Raw genomic sequence first — 21,020 nt, forward strand, 5'->3', positions numbered from 1 at the left:
GAAAAAGATGTGACAAATTTTATAATGACTGTGCGGTGAGGAAAGGCGATAAAAACAGTTCTGGTGACTGTGTTAATTGGGACCATAAAAAGTGGGGGAAAGTCTGCCAGGTTCCTGGTGAGAGGAAGAGAAATTTTATGTGTATAGAGAGGAAAATTAGTGTTTAGGGGTAACAGCTGGGGTCAGTGGCATTGGGCTAAACAGGTGAACCCACACTTTCCATAATACTGTAGCCAACTTCACGGCCAAAGTTCTTGAGATGTTTTCAATTGCTTCTCAGATTATGTGGGGTCAGTACCTGACAATTATCGCAAACAGAATTTATATGTATATTTGTTGGGGTATATCTTTTTAAGATCTATCCCCATACATTTCATATACCTAGCTCCAGTATTGTATAGTTTTCAATACAAAAACGGAAGATAAATTTACAATTCATGTAGCCATTGGAGTTTACATTCTAGAAAAAAAATAACCTCTACAGTCAACATAACCTTTAAATTCGTAGGAAGTTGAGCTATTTGGTGCTAGTTTCGCGATTACCGGAGAGAACAAAATTTGCAGCTGATTTGTTACGTTCCGAACACAGATTAGCGAGCGATGTTCTTTGTGACTAGTGACATCGTTCGTGTTCAGCATTGTAACTCCTAACAGCTGCGGATAGGTGTTGTGAGTTTGATGCTGATAGCCCTTTAATCAGATGCAACAGGCTAATACCGACCATACTTCGTCGTGTTATTGAGGTTAATTGAAATACCATAGAGAACCTATCGTACGCAGAGTACTTGTTCGCGATGGCTTGAATTGACATCTATGCCAAATGTAATCAAAATCCGTTCGTTTTCCAGTTGACACTTTCGGGCTGTTTCGATGATCCCTGTATGTATTATGTGTTCTGCAGATCGTACAAAGATGGCATTAGTGTGATTTATCTTACTGCTAGATATTTGAACTTAGTGAATGTACACTAGGTCGCGTTTGTTTAAATTCGTGTATAGGTTTTATTTTTACGTGTTCGCATGCGAAATGATGGCTTGCATGTGGGATGGTGATATGCACTATATGATAATATGTGGTTTACGTTGTATATGAATGCCTGTTTGTCACGATGTATATGACTATTGAAGGTGGGCGAGATATCTGTTTGAAGCGTGGTTGGATTTCTTTTTAAAGTAATGACTTGATCGATTTCTATTTGCAGTTCATGAAGTAATATTACTGTTCAGTAGGATTTGAGGTTCTCACGGCGGTGAGTACGAAGATTATTGCCTTCTGATTTATAACTCCATGTAGTCTGTTCGAAGCTTGCCAGCGTTTCGGAGGTCCTTCCTACCTCCATCATCAGGGCTCATCAGAAACATTGTTCCCAAAACTTAAGAGAATTTTTTAATTTTATTGAAATGGTATTTCACAAATACCTTCTACATATATCATCCACTGTACATAACCAATATCGAAGAGCAGTATGCAAGCAATGATAATAGTGTCAGATGTTTATGGAATCTTGATAAATTGACAACACAACACTTGTATAGGTAATGTTTGCCATTATGCGTAGAATGTTTATTGAAGTTTATGTTACATAAATACCTGCAGTATGCATTACATTAATTTGTGTTCTGCGATTTTGGGGCATTGTGTAAGGAGTTGTGGCAATGCGTATGCTGAAATTATGAAAGTGTTGTGGCTTTTGCTCAATGTTTGGATGTCATGAACACAAAAGTTCTTTAATAAAACCTATTTGCATCTCTTATTACGTGAAATTATTCTAGACAATATTGCAGTCCTTACTGTAGCAGATTCTAAGCAAACACTTTAAAGTGGAAAGTCTTTGCTAAGAAAGTCTACATATAAGAAACAAGTGTCAGAGGGGTGTTACAACAGGCAAGGCAAGTATCTAACCAGCAAGCATATTGATTTCTATCTTGTAACCATCTTTTGTTACATTATACATATTAGACTTCTCTTCACCCACCAGATTGCACATAAAGAACTCTGAATTAAAACCCAGCACAAGTGGTATAAATAATTTAATTCAGAAATATTCAAAAATAAAATGGTCATGGCTTCTGAAAACAGAGTATTTAATACAGAATTCAGAGATTAATGAAACATTATGTAACTGCACATTCTTTTCTTCCTTCACTTATTTGTTCTTTCCTTTGTTTCTGTCACATTATGTTCTATAGTGGTTTTCATTCCATGCTGCATCAGTGAATAATAAGCTTCTCCTCTATGCAATAAGCTTGCTCAAACATCATGCGGGGCTTGGATTCATAATGAACTGGATGTTTTGTATTATAATTTATTTCCGTGTTATTAAGAATTTATGTAAATATTTTATTTTCAGCAATGACAATGTGGCCAATGTTACTTGATATGTCAAGAGATGAATGCAAACGCATTCTCCGACGCTTGGGTAAGTATGACATTGGAGGTGAGTGAGTATTACCCTGTTCTCAAACAGTATCAATCTTTGTTTTATCCTTAGCATGCGGGATCAAAAGGTAAGATTGTAGCTTTGTATATTTCATATTCTGACTGTTTTTTCCATTGTCTTCCCCACCCAGTTTATCTAAGCAGTACCTATAAATATGTCAGTGCTACTCTTAGCATCTTTCCTATTTGTCATTCATAATTATTCTGTCATCCAGCATTATATGGTATATGTAGTTGATAATTCATTGTTCAACAAGGAAACAACAATGAAATCACCAAAGTGTACATGCATTCGGTAACATCATTTTGCATTTTTACAGAGTTAGAAGCGTACGGCAGTTTGGTTTCAGCTTTGCGAGCTCAAGGAGAACTCGGCAAGGATAAGCGTAAACTTCTGCAAGACCTTGCCTTTACTCTCAATATTTCAATGGAGAGGCATAGGGCTGAAATACGAAGAGCTGTAAATGATGAAAAATTAGCCACCATTGCTGAACAGTAAGTAAATTCATCATATTACCTACTTTTATTTTATTGTAACTGAATGAATTCTGTTTATTTATACCTGATTTCTCAATGTTTTGGGAGATGAGGTAAACAATATGATTGGTCAGTGGATTGGGCTTTTACCAGAACAGAACACATACACAGTACATTTATTATTTTAAATACCATAAAGAATAAGTCTTTGTATAAGTCATTTTGATGAGGTATTAGACTAAACAAAGCTGATAACTGCATGTGTCAGTCATGAACTTAGTAATATTCCTTTTGGGATTTAACTGTCTTTCTTTTGAAGTATCAGGAGTTACAGCTACAACTTGGAATGGCAAAGGGTTTTGCTGACTCAAGTGGGTCTGTGGTACCGAGTGTTATAAATACATTAGTTTGTATCATTCAGCCTGTAAAAGAAATTGAAAATTTTCAATTTTGAGGTTCCTGTGATCTGAGGGGTAAGGATAGTGTACAGTTGCTGGTCATTTTTCATTAGCCATCTGACAGTTACCTAGTTGTTATGTTCCAGTAACCTTCTGCTTACAGTTAGAGAAGGAAGTACCAACCTTTACCTGGTACAGATGCCAGCACTTTTATTGTTACAGTAATTAACATTGGTTATTCTTTTTGTGTGCATGTTTTTATTTTGTTTTTTTATAGCATAGCTGGTCCAAATACATCAACAGAATGGGCAATTGAGGGACGAAGGTTAATTCCATTGATGCCAAGATTAGTTCCTCAGACAGCTTTTACAGCATTAGCCAACAATGTTGCCAATATTGCTGCAGCTGAAAATGCTAAGCTCCCACCACCAGCAAATACAATAAAGAAGAATTGTAAGTTTATCTGTTCTTCTTACCTAGACATGATTATGTATCTGTTTCAAGATCATATTTTTGCTTGCTATTTGTGTGTATTTCTACATTAAGAATGTTTGCAAAAAGGAAGAATGCCAAAAAAGCTTCTAATGATAAGATAATGTGATTTGGAAGAATAAATGTATTTGTATGCAGTAAAATATTCCTCATTTTTTTTTTGGGGGGGGGGCATGAGATAAAAATAATGTAACTTGTGGGAAGGTATGTTTTTGTTTTTTAGACATTATTCATCTAGTTTATGTACTCTGACTACATTTAAAACAACCTCTTAAAATAAATTCTTAGATATACTTTGTGATTGTACACCATTACAAGAATCTCACAGGTAGTTTATTATTTGGACTGAGCCCATTATACAAGAATTGCTGTCACATGAACAAATTTTGTGGTGTGTTTTGTATTTTTGGTCTGTAGTGCCCATTGATGAGACTTGTGAAGTCAGTATGTCTGAGGGAGCCAAAATTCCTCAGCAGTCCATAAGTCCCATAGCTTCCAATATGTCATCCATTCAACAAAAGAAGGATGAAGAAGACGAGAAATCTAGGAAGAGACGTCGGTCATCATCTGTCGAAGGATCAGGAATTGTACAGCCTCCATCCCCCACTCTTCCACCTCCTAAAGTAATTAAATAATTTATTTTTCTGTTAAAATCTGACAATTTCTAATACATATACTTTTAGTATGGTACTCTTTTTGTGGGTTCCATAATTGCAGATTTACTAAACTTGTTTCAATAGATTTATTTAAATGGTAGCTAGGCTAAACATTTAAAATTTTCCTTGTAGAATTCTGAATATTTTCTTCAAAAATATTTGACTTCAGTTCAGGCTTCTTTCATCATCCATAGATTGTAAATTATATTTTTGCAATGTGATGGTGACTCTGTAACTGTTTAGGTGAGTGAAATTTACTCGAATGAAAGAAAAATATATTTATAGAGTTTTAAAAGTATTGTGTAGTATTTGAAAGCAGTCATATGCTAGAAAGGATGAGGTCTCACCCACATGACCTGTAGATGACGAGACCATTGGTAGTGACTGGGTGTGCGATGTGGAAGAAGAGCTTCTTGAAGATGTTTGATGTGGATCATTGATCAATGATGAAGGAGATTTTCTCTGAAATCTTGATCAGTATCTACCAAACTACACAGTATAAGATTTTCATGCTTGTAGTTGTGAGAACCTTGAGTCTGGCTGAAGAGCTTCTTGTCCATTTTCAGGTCCTTCTGCTCACAACATAACTGGTCGATATCTGGTTACTTTGCCCACATAACCTATATGAGTGCTGTAGTCTTCAACAGGCAGAAGTTTCACAATATTGTGTGCCAGATTTGTGATCTTTCAGCATTCTGAAGATTATATCAACTGTCACTAAACTAATCATTCAGACTTAAAGGACTAATAAAACTCATTTCTCCTCACAGTCATTTTGAGATTGATTGTGGCTTTATCTTTACAGGTGCCTAATATTTCTATACAGCAGCAGCCACCCCCCGCAAGAACAGTTGCATTTCCTATGGGAGTGACTCCGGTGAAGATAACTCTCACTACCACAAGTGGAAGATCAGCTGTTACCACTACCACATCATCATCCACAACACAAAAAGTATGAGCTGTAGGAATTTATATTTAAAAACATAAAAATCCTGTTAGGCTTGCCTGTATTACCAATATGTGCCAAAGATGTAGCACATCAATATAAAAAGTGATCAAATTTTATTTACTTGCATTAATGTAATGTTTGACAGGATAATTCTTGGACTGAAATTTGGGATTTGCTTGTGTTTATTTGTGTATCATCATCATCCACTATCTTATGACAGAACTTTCACCATTCTTTTTTATCCTATACTATTATTCAGTTTTCTGTGGAAGGTTCATCTGCTGTAACTGCATGGATTTGGAATGTTGCCATTTACACCACTGACCCCAAGTAACAACCCAACTCTGTCCCCAAATCAATATAGGTCCTTTCTTACCTGAGTTGCTTTTATTTATTAATGCAGAATTGTTGGCATATATATATATATATTTTTAAAGCTGATTATTTCAAGGAGTTGTCTTTGTAGCTGATGGAAACAAAGAAGTGTGTGTGTACCAAATAAAAAGAAGTACCTTGTAACTGTATCAGACTTGATTATAATGCTTAACAATACTGATGTGTGTTCTGATGTTTTTGAGGGAGCAATGCGACGGTGTGCTGTATTGGGATTTGACTGCATTTTTGTGTCTGTAGCCTTATATGATTTTTAATCATGTGATATATATGACCTTTATTTTTTATTATCTCAAATTTTAATGGTTTAGCAGCACACTGATAACCAAACTAGAACATTTGCCACTTGGATACTGTGTCCAAATTACTTACTAGTCCTATATATTTTGGTGTATCTGTAAGGTGTTTTCAGCCAGTGCAAATAATTGAGTAATATCTAATTTGTTTTTGACAGTCACTTCAGAATAGACCTTTTTGGACCCCAGGGAAAAAATATTTGCTCATTGCTACCTTAGTATGTACTGGAAAATATGTTTACTGAGCAGTAATGTTGTTGAGAGGTTCTCAGTTCAAAATTTAGTTGGGGCACCAACTATCCAGAGGTTTTCTTTATAGTTTCCTTCAGTTTTCCAGACAAGTGCCACATGATAGTATTTTGAATAAGCATAAAACTACCTAAGATTCATTGTTCACGGTTGTACAGCTCAATAAATGCTAATTAATCTGCACTTGGTATAAAATAATTGAATAATGAAGTGACCATATTATATGCTTCTGTTTCTTTTGTTATATAGGTCATTATAGTGTCAAGTTCAACAGCGGCTGGATCACCTAGCATTCTGCAGAGGTCGCTGAGTGTCCCTATTGTGAAAACAGTGTCAGCAACTTGCTCATCCAACACAGTAAGCCAACAGCCTCGGGGTGCGTCTCTTATCATAAATAACCAGACATCATCTACTATGGGAGCCCCTTTGCACCCAGGTCCTGGTGGAATGGGAAACATTGTGACTATATCCACGAATCCAGATAGTGGTGGTAACCTCACAGCAACTACAGGTAAGTTGTCATTCGTCTCTTTGTAGATGCAGACAGATTTTTGGGTGTTAGATAGATGTCCTTGTGAGAACAAAGTTGTATTAAGTACTTATTCTTAATTATGTTGGTGCCCAGTGCATATGATAACAAACACTTGAGTCTCCTGGAAGAGGCCTACATTTACATGTGAGACAACAATTACTGTGAGTAGGGAGGTAGCTGATAAGTATACTGATGTTGATTTGTTTTAATCTGACTTCCAGTTGGTAGGATTTGAGGTTTTTATGGCTGGCATGTATTGCTATGTAGTCTGGTAGAAGATTACCAACATTTCAGAGGTCTCTGCTGCATCAATCATCAGTGTGATAATCCCCAATGATGGAGGCAGCAAGGACCTCTGAAACATGCTAAACCTTCATGTTTGTGAAACATATTCAATATTTATTCATCCATATATTCTGTACTATATGACTTATTCTATATCCCATAGTCAGTCTAATTAACTTCTGGATCAATGAAATGTATATAAGTGTATAGGTATATGCGATGAGAAATAACTGTTAAGAAATTAATAAAACCAACTTTGCAATAACCAGTGTTATTAGTTTGTAAGGTATTTTGGTGGGCATGGCTGTGAAACATGATCCCTTTGAGGTATGAACATAAATTCTAAGTGTTGAAAACAAAGTGTTCAGTAAAATACTTGAATATTCAGGGGTGAAGTGAAAGGGGATTTGAAGGTAGAGTAGTGTCAATTATTTGTGGTAAATGGGGGAAGCAGGGGCCCAGGTAATTGAAAACATGGTTAATGCAAATTATATTTTTTTTGTAATTATCATCATCTGTGTAAGCGAAATAAGGAACTTAAACTTACATGTATATTGAAACAGCCATATTCATATTTCAAAACAAATGTAAAAATACTGAACATTCTTTCCAAAAGTAATTTTATCAGAAATTTTGTAATTTTTTTTATTTTCCTATTGACCTATTTTGTTTTAGGTACTTTCGAAGACTGAGGAGATGTTAGGGTAATACTGAGAAAGATATTGGGGAAATGAAATGTGAGGTTTGGAGGTGGGTGGAACTGGCTCGGAATTATTATTGATGGAAGGTCTGGTATCAGTAGTGTTGAACCTCTATGTTCTGCTATCAGATAGATATGCTGTAGACCTAATTAAGACATATCGTTTACTTGAAACAGTTTTTGATTTAGTGAATATTTAAGGAAAACTAATGACTGATTCTGCATTTGATATGTAATAATTTAAATTTGTAATGGTAGGTTTCTTTTTACAGTAACACATTTGTATCTGCAATACATTGGAGTGTTTGTAGTTTTCTGTAGGATGTTGGATGCATTAGAAGTGAAGTTGTATCTTGGAAAGATTGGTGTTACATTCTTTTATTTGGTTTCAGTTTCTATTGGTGGAATTCCAACAACTGCATATATCACATCTCAGGGTGGTGTTCCGAAGATCCGACCCAAATCTGTTCAGTTACCTGCGAAACCTCGGCCTCGCTCTGGTTCCATTGTTATCCCTATGACACCTAATCAGTTGACAGGAGGACCTGGTGGAGTCACACAAACACTGACAAACCTCCCCAGTGTGCAGGGTGTGCAGCTGAAGACAGCTCTGCATTCTTCAAAATCAAGTTTACACATCAAGCAGGATTCCAGTGAGTTAAGACGTCTTTATTAATAACATAATTCTGTCTGACATTCAGATGTCAAAATGTAAACTTTTTATGTAGTGGTATGTTTGTATAGTGAAATCTGCCTTTCACATTTTTTGTAGGAAATTGCATTTCAGTACAAAAGTAATAAATACATGTTAATATACTAATCTTAATGTTGTTTTATTGTAGCTGGAATGAAGATAATGCCTATGTCAAGTGTAGGCAGTGCTACAAAAATACTGCCAAAACCAAGTTTTAGCTCAAGTGGCCAAGCACCTGTTTATGTAATGAGCGCAACAACTGCCAGTGTTTCTATGGTAACAAGGACTGTGCCAGCAAGTAAGTGTAATTGAAGCCTTCATACTCTTCTGTTAATTTAACCTGATCTTTATTTCCTCTTAAATTAGCTGAGAAAACTATTTTTGGGATTATAAATTTTCATAAAGAAATTCGTAATTGAGTTGTAAAATTAAACAAAATCATATATTGAAAGTCATTGTCTATTAACAAAAAGGAATTTTTGAAGACCTACAAAAAGAAAGATTACACAAGGATATTTAAATGGGGACAAAACAGAATATTGTGTCTATTTAACCCTTTGATCACTACACCTTAGATGTCCTTGGCTATCACAGTTTTTTTTCCTTCCCCCCCCCCCAATTTTTACCCCCTCTAGTGTAGGTCATAGTGCATTGCTTTGCACAGGATGTCGGAGGCTAATGCAGATTGTAGTGCACCCTTTTGCCTTGGTTATCAGAGGATAGGGCAGATTGTAGTGCTTGAATTTATCCAGGATATCTGAACTAGTGCTGATTGTAGTGCATCAGTTCACAGATCATAACACATTGCTTCATCTGGGATATAGTGGGCTTCACTTTGTCTCACCAGTGTTCACATGTTCAACATCTTCATTTCATATGCTTAATTTTTTTTTAAAAATTGTTAAATGTCACCTTGCCATTTCTTTTCAGTTTTTATCCTGACTTTCTTTACTCCCATAGTACTTAGCAGTAACATCGTGAGATGCTTGGCAAACTGTTTTGTATCTGCATTAAGGAAGAAGATAATGACACCTGAATATGAAAGCTTTCTTATCCACAGGTACTGCTCCTAGAATAATGACAGTAAACACCACATCATCTTCAGGGCCTTCTCCTCCATCATCCCATATTCGCCCAGCAGTTTCTACCACCTTCATTACCAAAAACAACCCAAAACCTATTCAGGCAATGCATATCTCAGCTCAAAACTCTGGCATTGCACGACCGGCTGGAGGGAAGCCTAATGTTATTGTGGTGCAGAAGGGTTCAGCCACTGGGTTTAGTAGAGGTGTAACTCTGTCTCATGGAGGAAAAGTGAGTATGGTGTCACTAATTCTATGGTACAGACTGTTCTAGTGCAGTTCATACTTTAACCACTGGTAGTTGGTCAAGAAATGTCCTGCTGTTTGGGTGGGGAGCCAAAGGTTCATCACTGTGTTCACAAAAGTCTTCCACTGGACCTTTTCCTGAAGGAGCTCAATAAAATCCATACCCTAAGATCCTTTGATTATTATCCTGTTTAAATCCAATATTTTTGTGGTGGTTCATAATATATGTGACCAACCTCCTACCTGAAGTACCACCCCAAGGCAGCAGTCCACAGTTGCTCATTTATCATATTCACATACAGTATTACTGACTTTGTGAAACTCATTATGAGCATCATACCATTGGAAATTTACCGTTATTCTACTTTTTAACTCCTATCAGTAGTAATACAAATATGGTAGCCATTCGGATTTAAGAGGTGGGAACAACACCTACCATTAATCAGTACATGGTGACATTGTTAATATATGTGCAAATTTAAAAATAATTTTAATAAGAAAAATAGGAATATGGCAAGTACAATAAATATTTTTATGTGATGAAAACTGAGAAATTATTGTAAATTTGCAGTTGAGTGCTGACATGTTTTAAACACATAGAATAAGTGATATTAGAACCTGTAAGGCCTGATCTTCTGGTACCCTACATTGCATATTCTGAATAGTGAATACCTTTAAAACCTTGTAGGTGTGTCTAAGTAGATTAGAACTGGTAAATTGTTTACGGTTATTTTGTTCCATGTAGGAAGTTGTGGGCAAGGTAATCATGAGTAAGTCGCTTACCTCAGCAAATCTGCCCTCATCTCCTCTTACTACAGTGACTATGCAGAAGCCAGCCACAGTTATACAGTCCAGTGGCAGCAGTGGAAATGGCCAGCAGGCACTCAACCTGCCAGTCTCGTCTACACAGGTCTGTCATTTTATCAGTAGACAGTGGGAGTTCATTGAACTGTGTTTTGTTTCCTCAGATATTTAAAAGTTTATTAGGCATTAATCATGCTGTGATATGAACAGAGAACACCTTATGGGTACTTAACTTTGTCTTATAATATGTGTGTTGAAAATATTCTTGCGAGAGTTAAGTTATGTGCAGGTTATACAGACACATTTTTACAGTTACTCACTTCTTGTTTATGTCAATTTTTGTTGCAGGGAAATGTGATTGTTCTTGATTTAAGTCAAGAACAGTTCGCCAAGAACTCTGTGTTAGCAGAAATCCTTCAGGCCTCAGGTATTCTCTCTGACAGTGGAAGCTCATCTGAAAGTGCAACAATCTCAATGAGTGAAACACCAGCAAAAGGTACCTTTACTTCTGCATTGTAATGAAATAACATTACATCATGTTTTTATATTCATAGGAATTGCTGTTTCTGTCCACATGTATCTTCTTTTTCACAAAAACAAATACACACACAAATCTCTTGTCACAAATTATCCAGATATCTGTAAATTTTAAATCAGAATTATAATTGTAATTTAAAAAAAAACATGAAATGGTAAGTTACTAGTATTCTGCTTACATATGGCTAATTTTCAGTGGTTTTGCATATAATATGGAATGTTGTTCACTGTTGCAGGTTTTGTTTCAAATTAAATTACTTGGGGGAATTCTCTATCATTTAATTTTAGGAAATGTTGTGGAAATATGATTAGATTTGATTTACCAATGCAAGTGTTTGCTAAGATAACATTTAAAATAAAGGATAAATATATTTTCTTCACTGAAATTTGTCACAGCATATTTTGCAGGAATGTGTTTTATATTTTTTGGGTAGTAGTAAACTCCATGCAGTGTATTCCTTCTTGAGAAGCTGATAGTTTCTGGTTTCTTCTTCTTTCAGATACATTTATAAATGTATTTTTAATTAGAATCAAATACACTGTACTGCTACTGCACATGAGAGTTAACAGTGCAGCACTGTTGGTTATTTTCCTCTGTTTTCTGGCTCGTGCTTGTCAGTTCTAGATAATAATTTCAAACTTATGTTGTGCATTATTTTAACTGTGCATTCCCTTCCCAACAGCTGCATCATCAGAATGGATCCAAATAGACACTGAAGAGAAACATGCTCCCATTGAGGTAGAAATAAATGAACCACCCAAGGAGGAAACAGCTCAGAACTCAGCACCGCCATTGGAAGCCATTTCAAAAGCACCTGTTGGAGAAATGTCATTACCTGTGGACATGGCTGGAGGAAGAGTTGTCACTCTAGGTACTATGATGCATTAATACTGATTTATATGTCCGGTAACTGAACTCTGTTTTCTTTTTTAGAAGATGCTCTGTGAGTTGGAAAAATAATAGAATGGAGTGAAATGTTTATTTTTACAAGCTTGTTCCATAAAAATAATAGAATTGGGGTACCTAAAAATGCATCACACAGAAGTTAAAAGTAACTTTTTTTTCCCCCTAGAGGAAATGGATTTGCTGACATTTTTGTTGAGGTGCTAAATGAAATAGCATAGTATACACATGTCCAGAACTTCCTTATTCATTTCAGCTTCTTTCTTTCATAGAACTGTTTCTTTTACCTGCCTACAGTTTGTTACTGAATTTAGTAGTGACATTTTGTTGGAAAAGAATAGAGACCATCACACTTTGTCACCTTTCAGTGGTTGGATGGATTTTGTAGCCTAGTGTAATTGGAAATTATATCTGTGATTGATACAGAGGAAGCGGTGGAACTGCTTGGTCAATCGGGTACTGCAGAGACTAGAGTGCTGCTTAGTCAGGCTGGAATTCAAGTTGCAGACACTGTGCCAACTTCCAGTACAGGCACTCCCACAGTACAAGTGAGTAATGTTTACATGAAAAATCCAGAAAATAAAATATTTTGTGGGTGGAAAAGAAACTTGGGACTCAGAGCACTTGCATCTGTTCCTAACATGCAACACTTTGTTAAAAAGACATAACTTAGAGCCGTTAGTATTTTTAAAAGGAAAGTGGAACTGTTTTTGCTGCTGTGTTATTTAAAGTTGTGCACAGAATTTTTACAGCCATTCCTGCCAGATGTCCCAAGTTACTTGAGTTTTTTAAGTTTATTTCCTTGTGAACGTGTTCTCAGAATGCTTGCAATACTAACCTGCACCGGGTGGTCCAACAGGATATTGGTGATTCTGGAAGTCATGAAGTGATGGAGGTGATTGGTGAACTTGACCCTCAGACTGGAATCTACTCTATTCATCAACCAGGAGCTGCAGCAGGTAGTATGTGGTATATCATATATGTATGTCAGTCTTTTGAAGAGAGCTGGCCCGCTTTGATTCTCTTCCTCCTAGATCTAGAGTCCAGTCTTCTTCCTTGAATGATATGCTGACCACTAGCTGTGTAAACAGCTGTCTGGAGAGCCCCGATATAATCCACTGTTATGCTCCTTGTTGCATGGGCAAAACAGGAGCATGCTTGATGTTTTTACAGAAACTGCATGCAGTAAATGCAGAATGGGGAAACCATGTCTGTCCATCCACTTGTTTCATCTCTAAGACTACTGAATTAATTTTAATGAAATTTGGCATTGGAGATGTGTAGTGAATGTTTGATTAATTTAATTTTTATTTAAATAAGCCAGTATGACTTCCTCTTTACAAAGATCTTGATTTTCTCAAAAATTGGTAAATGACAAAGTATAGACCTTATAAAAATGTACAGCTGTTATTTGAAATGTTTTTAATCTGGTCATTATTTAATAAAATACAAGTAAAAATAATTGTCCTAATGCAGTGTTGTGTCTGTATTGTGTTTAGCTTTGCAACAATGGGTTTGTATCTGAAATAAATGGCCATCAAAGCCAATGTTGCAACAAAATTTCAAAGAATGTCTTTCTTTTATATTTATCTCTCTCTTTTCCTGTATTAGAGATTTTTCTTACTTCTGTTCAGGGGAAGCGATTGATTCTGGTAGAGACACTTCTAGTTCTGCAGTCAGGATTGTGCCTACTTCCTCTGCATCCAGCACGATGGATATATTCAGCACAGCTTTAGCTTCAGCTGACATCAATCTTGATTCTTTTCAGTACATAGAAGATGGAATGGGTATGTGTTTGCAGCTCATCACATATGTAATTACAATAGCATCATTGTTTACTCTTATGTTGCTTAAGGGTTCCTGCTCATTTAACATTCAATATTTGTAGTTCCATTCCAATTATCTACAATTAAGTTCCCAAGCAAATTATATAAATATTTTTGATGGCCAAGTTGTTTTACCAAATGCCCACGTGTCTTGTCATTATCTTGTATTGTGTTTAGTTTTTCTTTTAAGGAAATTACTTTTTCTTCTTATTAATGTAAAATCACAGTGGAATTAACATATTTATTGACTTTAAGATTAATTTAACTTTCTATAGACACTTACTGACTTCATAGTCTAGGGGGATATTCAGGACTTATGATTAATATACAAACCACAGAGGTCTTAATGTTAAAAGTGGATGAGCAATTAGCATACTTGCTATGAGACTTTATTCTAAGATATTACTTCATTAATTGGTATGTATGAACACTTGTGTGTTGGTTAAATTTGTTTTCAACACATAACAAACTAAATATAGTAAAACATATGTGTTATGACTGTTTGCATCTAAAGAGTCATGGGTGTTGGTTATAATGTATTTTTAAATACTTTTTTAACATGAATATTAAGAAAATTCATATAAGAAGGCCCAAAAATGTGCCTTGAATTTTGTTAATAGTGATTTTTGTGTCATAATGGTTTTGTCTGAAGAGCTTTCATTCATATTTGCCTGACTGCATCTTACAGAGCCATCAGAAACAACAGACCATGGCAGTAATGGTGGAATATCAGATTGCAGTCACCAGAGCAAACAGGTGTTGCACTATACACAATCTTCCATGGTTGTGGAATCTCTAAATAAGCAAGTGAGTCATCTTCTGTACTGACAATGTGTGTTGGATAAGAATGCCTGAATTTAGCAACTGAATTCATAGATTGGTGATTAACATTTTCACTTCATATTCAGGTGAATCTGTGAACCAGGTCTAAGATCAGTTATCCTGAATAAGGATTCTTATGGTTTTCCTCATTCCATCAGGCAAAAGTATTTCAAATATTCTTCTGCATCCTCCTGCTATTCATCATTCATAAACTGGTGTCACTTAGTGCTGTGCTGTATTTCATTGCATGATTCACATACATCTTTTCCAAAAGGTTTGTATTTGGGTGCAAGGTTTGTGTTTGGATTTATGAAAAGGGTTTATTATTGAAAATAGCACTTTGTACCTAACTGATATGGAAAAGTGAAGTGTTTCCCTGGAAGAAACTGAATAAGCTATTTTGGGATTGTAGCAGCCATCACTAAATTGGATGTTTCAAGGCCACAGAATTACTTCACACACACATCTCTTACTGCATGGTCTCAAGTCACCAGTACAGCAAATATCTTTAGTACAAAGATGAAATTAACCTTCATAACAGTTGCTACAGTGTTGTTTCACAATATGTGCTTTATAATGAATTCTTCTTGGGCCACCAACCATGTAAGGTGGTTTAATGGAGAAAACATAAACTGCCTTACACAGCTGGTAGCCTGAGAAGAATTTATTATACTTAATTGCTGTGAAAGCTTCAGATCATACGGATATGCTTTATGTTATTCAGTCAAACCAACTGAATGAGCAAGTTCTTGAATCTGGTATTGCTGACCACTTCAGCAGCTTCCTGCAGCCAGGGACAGGGGACAGCACTGCAGTTACGGTGGAGCCCAGCAACATGGGTAATGTTTCATAATGATGAGTTTGTTATGAATTATATTTTATAAATCCTGCAGTGACACCAGCATTATTAGCTGAAGGTATTGTGTGCAACAACTAAAGTCTTACATTTTTCATGAATGAAGTCTCCGCAGACAGCCACATTTTCAGGCATTCATGGATTTAAGGTAGCTCACATCAGATTGTAGGTTCAAATACTGATTGGAACATGTCTTCATGGACTGATCGTCAGTCCAAGGAGACCTGCCATGTGTCGAAATGGGTCACTAAGTAAAGTTAATTGCAGGTCCAGAGTTCTTAATCTGTGAAACTGAAAGAAGTTGTGACACCTGCTTTGGTTTCAGTGCTTCCACTCATAAAGAGTGACCAGAATTCATAATTATTTGAAGGAGATTCAGAAAGCAAGAGCATTATTGGAATATTTTTGTTGTATGGTTGGCAATGCTACTGATGCCAGGTCATTCTGTTGTTAGAGGTCAGATAATGGCATACTGCAAGTATAGCTGAGTTGTTTATTTTTGCCAAGTGAGCATGTTGTAAATGTGACTGCTCTATTAGAGGTTTTCACCAAGGACAAGCAAGATGCAGTAGTGCATTTTGTTGTGTTTGAAGACATCCATCGCCAAGTATGGACATGGATAGAAATGTTGCATCAGTGAAGTGTGTGTCAGTGGATCAAAATATTTAAAAGCAGTCAAACCAGTGGTGTTGATGCAGACATGTAAGGACGCTCTTCAGCATCCAGAAACAAATTAAACATGGAGTGTTCTCAATAAATTATTCTTGGAAACTGAAGAGTAACTATTAAAACTGTTGCAAGACCTTGCTCAAATTTGTGCAGACCTCTGTTGTTGCAACCATCTTTATGCCATACGCACTCAGTGTAAATGGACATCTGAGGCACACTCACAGCATGTTATTGTCTGACCTTTAGCTACAGTATGACCAGGCCTCAGCAGCGTTGCCAATCATACGGTGATTTCTTCCAGTATTGCCAAAACATTTTTAATTTCCCTTGTACAGCCTAATTCCCAATATCGGGTACCTGAAGTTGGCAAATAGATTATGAACATTAGAGATGATACTGCTACAGAAATGAACAGCAAGGAATGTAACACACAACCAAGATGTTGGGCAAGATGCGAAGATAGGAAACACTGCGCGATGAGAAGAATGAAGAAATGCACCCTAGGGGTGGCATTAAAGAGGTACTGTTCATTTACGCATGACATCTGTCTGCTGTCTAGGTATGTGCAATGCATTGTAAATCGAGCGGGCAAGAGCTACAAGGCAGGGCGATAGCAGGAGGTTGGACATCACTTTTGATGGTGCACCCATAATAGGTATTGTTATTGTATTAGTGATTTTGTCAAAGTTGATATGTCCTTTGAAAATATTGAATGTATGTTGTGGTTTCCTGCAACTTCTATTGAAAACATTTTTTTATCGTGTTCATACTACTTCTATATATGTATTTAGACCTTTAAATAATGTGGGTCTTAAAAAAATTAATGTAAATTAATTGATCAAGTTAATGTGGTTAAGACAGAATGTATTTTAAAGCGGTTGTGGAGTTGTGAAAATAACAAAGAATAATTCAAGATTCTTGATGTCTTTAGCATCGGATACTCATAACTGACCACCTAAAAAAGAACTGCCCTCTACAGGCAGAACTCCCACTCATTATTTTCTGAATTGTTTGGGAGGCTCCAGGTTCAAATCTTTGTCAGGTGACGGACATTTTTCATCATGTTGATCATGCGCTTGAAGTACTGTCATTAAATAAACCAAGAACCAATAAGTCAGCCCTCTCTTCAGATTTTATTTATTTAGTTCTGTATAATTGTGTGCATCAGTGTTATGAGTTGTACCATAAAATTTTCTATTTGCAAATCAAGTCTGGTTGTAGAAAGAGAAAATGTATTCACTAGAGTAATGTACACTGAGTTCATTTAAATACTGGCTTTTGAATATGAATTTAATTATCTGTAAACACTATTTACAACAAGACTAAACAAAGAAACTGTAAACATGAATACATCCTTGTGCAGTTTGGTGAGTAGTGAGGTGTATAAATGTTTTCTGTTGGCATCAGGCTTAAGGCGTCCTGCGCCGTAGCCGCACGGTCTGAGGCATCATGCTTCGGACCAGTGATACAGAATGCACGCTGGTTTGAGTCTCTGGGAAAGAAATTTCTCGTGAGATTTTTGACCAGTGTATGGGACTGGTGCCAACCCAGCATCGTGAGGAAATTGGGGAGCTACAATCAGTAGCATAATCCGGTTATGAAAACTAGCAATGGCTGGGGGATTCGTCGTGTTGACCACACGTCATTCTATATCTGGTTGGATGATCGTTCACCTCTGCTTAGGCATGTGAACGTGAGGCCAGCAGCCAGCTAGTCGGCTTTGGCTCTCATAGGGCTGTTATGCCACAGATTATATATATATCAGGCTTATGGCATAGCTGGGCCACCCCTTATATTAACCCAGTTAATGTGACCAAAGAACTAAATTATGTAATAGAATTTGGTGGTTGGAAATAGGGAAGAATTAGTCATAAGGTATTTATACTGTAAGTTTGTTTGAGTGAATACTACAGTGAAACTTGTTTTTGTTATTTCAAAGTCACATTTCAGCACAGAAATAATATGAATTAAAATATTTTTCTTTGTACACATACTGCAGGAAACCAGCTTCCTACTGAGATTTCAGGTTTTCACGGCAGCTAGTGTGAAGATGGATGTTATCTGAGTTGTTACGCCATGTAGTCTGGTAGAGGTATAGAGTACATCATCCTGATGATGGAGGCAGTAAGAACCTTTGAAAAGTTGGTAAATCACTACAAGACTACATGACACAACAATCCATAAGACATCTTTAGCTTTCTGCATGGATCTTGAAAAATGACTTGATCCCTCAGTATGTGAACTGGAAGTAGTTGTGGTTAGTTACAACAGGTGGAAGAAGTTTTCAGTGTGCAGTGTTTGAAATTTTGTAGATCATAATGTGTATTGAGAGTTGTAACAAAATGCATATCATCTTGACATGGATTGTGTGCCTAGCTCATGTTCGTGTCAACACTGTTTCATGTTAACATGTTATGCAAGCGACATAAAATGTAACACATTTAACAGACTACAAGAAAAATACATTCTTTTAAAGTATTTTAATACTACTTTAAAATGGCAATTTAATGTTGTTTATATGTAAGCAATGCTGACTGGTGTTATTGTTTCAGCAATTCTGTAAACTTATGGTAATGTGTATCTGATAATGATCTATTTCATTTACAAGAGCATATTTGAGTTTGTAGCTAAATTGTGTTTGTATTATTTATTGATTACTGTTTGTTTTTCTTTACAGACACGTCTGGAATGCACATTGAAGATTTTACCTCACAGAAAGTACAAGGACAAGATATTACTTAATGAGTTGAATAACTGTACCTGCCAACACCTTTTTTATTGCACTGATGAAGCAGACAATAATTTGAAGATACTTGGAGGACAAGTTTCATAAAGTTGCCACATGTCAGTGAAAATAATTTAAGACCAGCAGAGAATGCTACCAGGGGAGCAGCTTTCATAGATGAAGTATATTTTCAAGTTTATATGATTTAGGACAGCATTTATAATGATGAAGATCAGCAGAATACAAATTTTTATAGAAGGTTTGAATTTGGTACTGTATGTGAAAATTGCCAAATTGTTGCTAGTTTTGTGTCTCATCCCAGTAGAAGTTGGATTTAGCAGGGCTGATTCCTGTCTTATCCCTCCTTTTTCTTCTCCTTGAAAAATGACTATGTAATCCCGCAGAACCTCCTGTTTGCCTTGTGTCACATATTGACAAGGCTTAGAAACTTGTGTCAGGTGTACTTGCCAAACTAAAAATTAACTACCACAGATCTTGCCAGCTATAGTATTTTTCAGCGGAATTGGCGGCTGAGTCGAGTTCTGCTCTTTGTGAGTGACCAATCAGTGCAAAGAAGGTCTGTTGGTAAGCAGCTAGACCTCAGTCTGTTCAGGAACTGTGTGATGGAAGCATCAGCTGCCGCATGCATTGTTGCCAGTTCTCACATCTTCTTTGCATAGTGTTGTAAACATTCACTGGAAACCAATGATCCACGATGCTACATCCGGCACCACTGTATGTTGTTTCCTCACTTTCTCGCCCATCCACCTCCCACCACTACTTCCTACCATGGCACAGTTTATGTGATTGGTGCATGCTTCAGCCGCCAATTTGGTTGAAAACTGTTATAATTTCATGTACTACCTACAATATAACACATTTTAAAGACATTAGAAAAACAAATATGCAAAGTTTGTTTTCCCTTTAAGACAGCATGTAACAAAAATCAAGCGCTTGAAATTTCCTAAATCCCAGACCAGAGGTAATGTAAGCATGCAGCTGGTGTCATAAGTCCACTCATTTGTAATCTTGTATTTGTCCATATGTGGATTTTCTCTACTTTCCTTTAATTAAAATTATTTATGCCAGATGTGTGTTAATCAAAGACACCAGTATGTGTACCTAATTTGAAGAGGATGTAAATTAATGATAATAAAATGTTTAAACCATGTCACTAGGAGAGACATAACAACAAAACCAAGGTGAACACTACTTTGCTTGGCTCTACATCCGGTGGTAGATGAGGCCATAGCGTGGCAGAATAGCATTGTTAAGAAGATAGTATGATAGCTCAAGTCTCTGTGTTTTTTATTATTATTATTAAACTCATATGTTGTATCTTCACAAATACTAATTTAAACTCTGCAGTTATGTATTATTCAACTACATGTTTCAGAAATTTTGTTTGGCACTCATACCAAGTGTAACTGAAAATGGATACCAAGACGTGTATTCTGATATTCAAAAGAGACCTTCAAAAGTAACCTTTTGTAAACAAGTAAAAAGTAATCACCAGTATTATCATCCACACTTTCATCATATTAGTTGTGCTCCATTGTCAGGACAACAATGGAACATGAAATAATTGCAAATATTTTTAAAAATTGGTGAAATTTAATAGTCTTTATTGACATGGCAGGTGATTAAAAAAAATCACCTCTCTGAAAATCAAACCTCATTCACCAACATAGTTGTCAAACACACTCAGATAATGCAAAGGCTCATACTTTTATAAGACTTACAAACACTAAAGAATGTTGAATTGGAATTAATGAGCTACTTCACCTTCAAGCAAGTGACTATGAAACATATGTTTCTGTTACATAAATCAATAAACTGTTTTAACCTTAAATTCCGTTGTGGACGTTCATGTTTGTTACATTTGTTACAACATTATTGACAAAATTTGTAATATTGTTTTAAGTAGTGTAATTTTTGACAAGGCTTTAGTTTCTTGTGCAGGTTGTGGGATGTAACTCGAATAAGATC

The 21,020-nt window shown here is 36.1% G+C and overlaps 1 protein-coding gene across 9 annotated transcripts; it reads left to right on the forward strand.

The window, feature by feature from the left end:
• The first annotated feature begins 946 nt into the window (after window positions 1-946).
• On the forward strand, window positions 947-20,205 carry LOC110837497 (uncharacterized). 9 transcript variants are annotated; one of them, XR_015535296.1, is made up of 20 exons: window positions 947-1,127; window positions 2,351-2,419; window positions 2,760-2,934; window positions 3,592-3,767; window positions 4,224-4,429; window positions 5,268-5,414; window positions 6,599-6,860; window positions 8,259-8,519; window positions 8,709-8,858; window positions 9,621-9,874; window positions 10,634-10,798; window positions 11,041-11,188; window positions 11,913-12,101; window positions 12,560-12,681; window positions 12,954-13,095; window positions 13,768-13,920; window positions 14,648-14,766; window positions 15,506-15,620; window positions 16,642-16,826; window positions 18,984-20,205. XR_015535296.1 is itself a non-coding variant. In XM_022079692.2 (19 exons), the coding sequence occupies exons 1-19, from the start codon at window positions 1,109-1,111 to the stop codon at window positions 19,046-19,048; spliced, it is 2,898 nt and encodes a 965-aa protein (XP_021935384.1). In that variant the 5' UTR covers window positions 947-1,108; the 3' UTR covers window positions 19,049-20,205. The 9 variants fall into 9 exon arrangements, 7 of the variants coding, with proteins under 7 accessions (XP_021935384.1, XP_021935381.1, XP_021935378.1 ...); XR_002545693.2 differs by lacking the exon at window positions 16,642-16,826 and adding an exon at window positions 16,866-16,961; XM_022079692.2 differs by lacking the exon at window positions 16,642-16,826 and having other exon boundaries at window positions 12,993-13,095.
• Window positions 20,206-21,020: the final 815 nt, after the last annotated feature.

The sequence above is a fragment of the Zootermopsis nevadensis genome, unplaced genomic scaffold (assembly GCF_977971745.1).
Source record: "Zootermopsis nevadensis isolate Lab colony 2312 unplaced genomic scaffold, Znev_1.0 Znev_ptg000016l, whole genome shotgun sequence".
Taxonomy (NCBI): Eukaryota; Metazoa; Arthropoda; class Insecta; order Blattodea; family Termopsidae; genus Zootermopsis; species Zootermopsis nevadensis.